This window comes from Pterocles gutturalis, unplaced genomic scaffold (genome assembly GCF_000699245.1).
Source record: "Pterocles gutturalis isolate BGI_N339 unplaced genomic scaffold, ASM69924v1 scaffold7293, whole genome shotgun sequence".
Classification (NCBI taxonomy): Eukaryota; Metazoa; Chordata; class Aves; order Pterocliformes; family Pteroclidae; genus Pterocles; species Pterocles gutturalis.
Window position 1 is genome coordinate 33,970 of NW_010125465.1, and position 6,977 is coordinate 40,946.

Below are 6,977 nucleotides of genomic sequence, written 5' to 3' on the forward strand. Positions count from 1 at the left end.
GCTCAAACCACCAAGAGACAGCCCATCAATGCGTGTTTTCAAAAGGTGCCGCAAGTAAATGTTGCTGGAACTGCATGGGTATAACTGACCGATGATCTACTCCAATGTATCCAGAACACTATCACTTCTAAAATCAGGCATTTCTATGGAGAGGTATTTTATTGGCTTAATTTTTCATTTACACTGTTTAAATTTTGTGTAAGAATTCTTTAGAACCCAGAACTTGGTGCAATTCATTTTATAAAATTAGAATAATATTTATCCTTCTCTTTTCATTGAAAGCAAAAAAGTATAGCCCAAACACACGTGGGGCATAAACACTTGATGAATGGCAGCCGTTTCACTTATTTTACGATCTGCTTAAAGGTGATTTGATATTGATCAACCAAATAACTTTGGCAACTTGCACAACGATATGTCCTTAAATCAAAACTGATGATAAAACTTGCTTTAATGAAGCCTTTATTAAGGAGAGAACTGGAAAGAGAGAGGAGTGTGAAGTGCTGAGGAGGTTATCGTGTTCTTAAACCATGCTGCTTTGCATGTGTATGTGAAATGGGTACGGCTGGTAGATGATAGCAGGTTGTCCGTGAGCAATGTAGTAATTGCTGAAGTTTCTGTCACTGATATATGGAGCAGGCTGGTAATAGCATGTTACATTGGCTGCATTTGGGATGATATTTTGTTCTCCAAGTACTTTTAAAGCCAGAATGGTGATCATATTCAGAGTTTGTCTTCGTTCATGTCCCATGAGACAGACTGTGCTCTCGTTTACGACTCCACGCAGAGTCATCAAGTAGTCGTACTTGCTTTTCTCTTCCCCGATGAAGTGGTTGCGCAGGTAGGACTCAATTTTCCTTTGCTGCTCAGCAACGTCTGGAAAATCAATGAAGAACCTGGAGCACATGTAACGTTCCAGAGATTTAATTTCAGCCTCATCCGCTGGCTTAAAGTCACGAACCAGGAGGTTGCTGTACTTCAGGAGGCCACCTCCTCTGATTTCCTCTGGGTTCCTCGTGGAAATCAGTTTGTATTTCAAGTGGTCCATTGCTTCGTTGAAGTCTCCGTACATACTCTCGGCGATGACAGTGGGGTAAGAGTCTTCTGTCAGTTTGCAGTCTGTTGCTCTGTAAACATTTAATATGGAGTCCAGGATGATTTGGAAGGAGTCCACGCTAAACTCAAACTGACGTCTGAGCGAGTTGACAAACTTTAATTCTACGTTCTTGCCGCTGTTGTTTGACAGTGAGATGAGGCTCCAGCGATCGTGGTCGGTGGAGACTTTGACCATCTTCTGCACGTAGGCATCTTTCATGGTCTGAGCAGTGATCTTTTCCTTATTAACACATTTTGGCAAGAAGTCCAATAGGCAATGAAGAACTGCTTCCTTAACAACCTGGAACTCAAGCTCGCTTGGAAGTTCCACCCCAAAAATGATGTCTAGGTCCTTGTAACCGGTTCCATTCTGCTTTACGAGGATGTGACTGGCTGTTGAACCATTCAGGCGGATATCTCTAACATTGATTTGCTTTTCAATGAGCTGTTCCTTTACCACATGAATTATATCCTTCAGCTTTACATCCAGTGTTGGAAAATTTCCTCTCCCATGAATAGGTATGACCTCAGCTAAAACTTGATCCAGGATTTTAATCTGATCCCAGGTGAGGCTACTGAATCTGTGGTCTAAATCCTCAGTCATTGTGATGTCAGTTGGCTAACTAGGGAGAAACAGAAATTAAGAAAAAAAAGTTAGAACTTGTTCAAATACAAGAAAGCCTGACATTTCACTAGGTTATACCAAACATATATCTTCTTTCCTCGGTGCAGTGACAAAGCAGTTCATTTTACAGAGACACAATCCCAGTTAACGGTCTGAGTCAACCACTGCACTTGTCACAGGATTTTAATTGAATTTTAATGTACTTGGGTTTTAATCCTGCTGAGAAGCCATTGTGTTATTGTATAATCCATGACTCAAAGTAAATGCAGTAAACCATATAGACTTCATTTAAAACTACTCCAAGGTTAATGGCATGAAATACTTGGTGGCTATAATGAAACTCCAAATAAATTTCACTGTGAAGTGCTGAAATGAGCAAAGAGAGCACATTTGATTCTTTCTGTCCTGCCTAGAAATCTCCCTCTATCTTCAATGTGTTGAATACTTTAAAATGACTGACAGACCAGGAAGTTTTTTAAAAAGCAAGAATGATGCAACACGCTCATTGTTTATCCAGCCATAGGCCTTGGATGTACTTCAGTCTCTTTGGATCATCTACATGCATGCATCCTTTAATACCACCTGTTACGGTTTAAGGACTGGATATCCAAAAATTGTTAAGTTGTTTTCACTGTGTTCCCAAGGCAAAATCTTCACCTTCTAACCCATTAACCGTGTTCCCACACTAATGCACCAATGCTGCAAGTGAGGGTTTGCAGAACCAATAAGAAAGCCCCTTCTGGTCTGCACTGGTACCCTAAAACTTCACAAGAAAGCCTGGAAAGAAGCATCTATAGAATACATGTGATAAAGCTCAGGCTCTGGAATTCCACAGTTTAAGATTATATCATGTCTTCATGTCGGCATAGTTAGCAAGCAGATAGACCTTAGCATGGATGATTTATTTACATGTTACAATGAGAAAGAAAAAGTTGAAACCCCGCAACATTGGTTTTAAAAGTTTTCTAATTGATCATACACAAACTTTTTTTTAATTAAATTTTTGTAGTGGGAAATGAATGTTTTTTTTTAAAAAAATATTTATGTATACTGTGAATATAATTAAACACAATCATAGTGTTATATAACTAAGTGTGATTACAGCAAGCGATTAATTTAAGGAACTACAGAAAAGGAAAAGTCATTGAGCATTAGGTGTCCAAGGTGTAATAACCCTGATGTCCATACTACGGAACAAACACTGTTCAGACGGCTAAAAAACTTCCAGAATCCAGGGGCATCATTTCATGTCCCCTCTCACCTGCTCGCGCTTCTTCAGTTCTTTTAGGGCAGTTAATGCTCAGTTAGTCAGAAAAGTTTATTGCTGAATCCTATCGTACCATTTTTCAATACTCCTTCATAAATTCCACAAGAACTCCCAGGCAGATATTGTGATTTACTGATATTGTGATTTACTGATAACTTTCTCATTAACCCCAGCACCTGGCTGCAGTGCCTCCATGTGTTGAGTCTGAAGCTGTGTTTGCTGCTCTGAGCTACAGGTGAAGGAAGAGAACTTTTTTGGACATAGCAGGGCCATTCTTCATCACTCAAGAGAGCAAATATTCTTTAGTCAATACAGTCATTTTAGGCATTTCTTCACTCTCTCGAGTCAGACATGGATATCCTCAGCCTGTGGGAAGCTGCTGCGTAGACAGTTTGGGACTGCTGCCAGCCAAAGCTGTGTCTCCCAGCCAGGCTGGTGCAAAGCTGGAGTTTGGAGGGGCTGGAGAAAAGGGACTGGAGATGCAAAAGTCGGGTGGTGTTCAGGTGTGATCCGAAACAGCTCGGTGAGTCACCAGCCCTGTGGAAGAAGGGACTTTCGGATATCTGCCAGCACTGCAAATGTACTACTGCAGCACTGAGAAATGGTTCTGCAGACAGATGGCTAAAACATATTTTTTTCAGCTAAAGATCAAGAGTAAAAATAAAGTAAAATCATACTGAGTAATAATACTTTTTGGTAAAGTCTGCACTGTTGTTTCCTCATCTGTAGTGACTACATATGTACATTGTCATATATTTTCCTTCCCTCGCCTTCGGATTCCACATTCTGGAATATTTTAGTAATTTCAAGTAATTTGTGAACTGACAAATAGCTTGGGAATATTACAGAGCTATTTTTCATGTACTTCTACTATCGTTTCAGCTCCCAAGTAAGTTAATCAAGAGCATATGCGATTTGAGCACCTCTCTGGCCTCATTATAAAGAATGGAACTAACCATATGTTTGAAGTTAAACACACGCTTTCGAAGTTGGCTAAATCAGGACCAAAGTTGTGAGTTTAATTGCCACTGAACTGATGGTGTGAAGGTCTTGGATTCAGTCCCATGCTTCTGGCACAACCATGTTGTCCCTGGCGTTGTTTATGTAGTATATAACTCCATATACAGAACACGTAAATACATATAGATTTGTATACACACCTGCCTGCAGGCATTTAGAAGACAGGACGTTATGTGATTTTTGTGATATTGGAAAACTTTGAGAGAACTTTTCAAGGTTAATGCTGTGATGTAAATAAAGGGCTTAGGGAAGGGAATGTTGAAATTCCTTCCTCCTTTTTTAGCAGAGGGACCCTCTTCAAACACTTTTTTGAAAGTCAGAAGATGGAAATATCCCTAAATAAGCTTGGAAATCCCTCCTTTATTGCTACATGGGTTTAGTTATTTTATTAGTGTTTTATTGCAATATACTAAGATTTAAAAATGACAGGAAAAAGTAATGTCAGTAAATATCTCTTTTGTGTTGGAGATGTGTGTACCTCAAAATGTCACTTCTCTAAAGCGATTCCTGGAGAGTCCACTGATGCTTTGTGAGTTCAGAGCCTCAACGTTAATGCCTGAGAAACATCTTATGATAAGTACTAAGAATTTGGTGCTGAAAGAATGCCTTCAACTTTGACAAGCAAGGAAAATGGTTTAGTTAACCACCTCTTAGCAATCTGTCGTACACTAGCTTCATCAAAAAAAATACAAGCAGATCTGGCTTTACATCTGAATGAAGAAAATCTGCCACGTTAATGATCGCTTTCATGTTCCACACAACTTTCACAGAAACAGATACTTGCAGTCTAGAGGACAGTCTCATCTAATTTAGCTCATATTTTACTGATAAACTGTTTAAGATTCTCTTTTTATATACTCTGTAATGTTGCTTCAGTGTATTTTCAAAGGGTTTGCAATGTGCTGGCATTCTCAAGCAGAACACATCTGAAATAGTTTTTGTGCAGCTGTGTTAGCTCAATTCTCTTCCCTTTGCTTTTATCTGCTCCCTGATTTGTCTGTTTTACAACAATTATATGGAATATTTTAATCCTCCCATTGTCTTTACCTTGTTTGTGCTTGAAATCGGTTGCAAAAGGGCCTTTTACAGATCACGCAAAGTGACTTGTCAGGTGCTGTAGTAGGCCAGAGATGCTCAAAGCAACGAGATCTCTGTATTGGTTTTGCTGCATATGCATCATATGCATCATTAACGATTTCTGTGATATCTTGCTAAAGTTTTATTTTAATTCAAAGATCCATTTCTCTATTAAGTGGGACATTTTAAAGTATTTTGCAAGCTCACTGACTTAGAGACTGCAGCTGGCATTAGCTCTGAAGGCAAGAACGTCAAATGTGGAAGGAGTCCCAGTCATAATTTAAATGCGGATGAGACAAATAGAAGCCATAAAGCATCTGGGGTACCCTAAATGCAGATATATTTAAACTGTTTTGACAGTGGTTTTCATTACTTTTTCCTTCCATTAATGTTAATGCGTGCAGTGAAGATACTGTTTATTTATCCTGTTATCACGCGATAACGCATGAGTTGCCATAAGTTTTCAGTACAGTTGCCATCTAGTTACCCTGAAATAACAATCACTCAAGGCCATATGCTTGTCTCCTCTGAGACAAGGCTGCATGGTGTGCAAAATACTTTCTGCTTCAGCAGAAAGCAGTTTGCTTGGACTGTGCCACACAACATCACCTTCAAGGGCAGAACAAGTAAGCAGAAAAGAAGGAGAGCCTTTATCAACAAAAATGTGTCCTACCTTTTCTCCAACCCAGCCTAAGGAATAGGGAAAAGGAACATAGTCATGTAGCAGCCTGCACCGCCACTTCTCCCAAATGAAAGTGATTTGCAGAGCAGTACAACCCGAGGGCAGCTGTACTCTTCTCTAGCACAGAGCTGGGAAAAGGAACCAAGTAGCCTACACCTCTACTGAGACGTTACAGGATATTGGCTCGATGAGCTGGGAGTTCACAAGAGGGACAAAATAAATGAGGAGTTCACTTTGGGCAACCGGTACAAATGCATAATCCATGTTACGTCATCCTGGAGATTTGGGTTTTTTTGGATGTCAAATTTTTCCACCATGACTCATGGTACTCTTGCTCGTAGCTGCATGTGGATCCCCTCACAGGGCAACATTTTCAAGGCCAGATGTATTACACCTTTTTATCAGTTCCCACAATGGACAAGGTTCCTTCTTCCATGTCCTCCAGGTTCAAACAAACCATGCCCTTGTAAATAGCATGGTGTGAGGCACAGTCAGTCGTCTCTTTTGCTCTAAAACACTTTAATAATTTTTTTTAAATAGGTGTGATATGCAATATTTGGTCTATTTTGGTCTGTCGTCATCATTGAGAAGCTGCTACTCCAGGTAAAGATTATTTGTACTACTGAATGCATACGATGGACTAACTCCTGAAAAACATTTCCAGAGAGAATGCAAAATCCCACAGACTCACCGTGGCAGGACGATTGGCAAGCATGTATTTCAGTGGAGTTAATAGGATGACTCACTGGATCCTTTGGTAAAAATGCGAATTGCCATCTTGTCACTGACAAAAACACGAACCTCCCAGGGAAAGCTGCAGGGAAAAAAGCAAATCAACAAACAATAACATTCATTTCAAGATAAATGTTAACTACCAGTCACCTGCTGTACATAATAAATCATGCATTACTACTTGGCAGTCCCGCAGTCATAACAATAGCCTTTTAAGTCAGAAATGATAAGGTAAAAGCAGCAAAAAGGCACAGAAGTGCTTATAAAGACTCTGGGTTTCAGGTCACACTTAATCCTCTGCAAGGCTGTTAACAAACTTGCTATTTTCTCCATGGGATTTTGAATCAAAATTTCATATTATTAATAGACATGCAAATTAGCAGGGACATAGTGGAATCATACCAAAAAATAGAAATAACAGCAGCTCAGCAAAATTAAGTACTATGAATTGAGTAGTGGCTTCATATTCTTTCTAAAAA

General features: G+C 39.6%; 1 protein-coding gene across 1 annotated transcript; it reads right to left on the reverse strand.

Annotated features, from left to right (window-relative positions):
* Positions 1–449: 449 nt before the first annotated feature.
* LOC104465506 (protein FAM46C-like) lies at positions 450–6,549 on the reverse strand. The gene is made up of 2 exons (XM_010078573.1): positions 6,458–6,549; positions 450–1,718 (listed from the first exon to the last, which is right to left on the reverse strand). Exon 2 carries the CDS (start codon positions 1,697–1,699, stop codon positions 524–526), a length of 1,176 nt encoding a protein of 391 aa, XP_010076875.1. The 5' UTR covers positions 1,700–1,718; positions 6,458–6,549; the 3' UTR covers positions 450–523.
* Positions 6,550–6,977: the final 428 nt, after the last annotated feature.

Excerpts from the sequence above, each read along its gene's own strand:
- LOC104465506 (XM_010078573.1), bottom strand. The coding sequence starts at position 1,699 with ATGACTGAGGATTTAGACCACAGATTCAGTAGCCTCACCTGGGATCAG.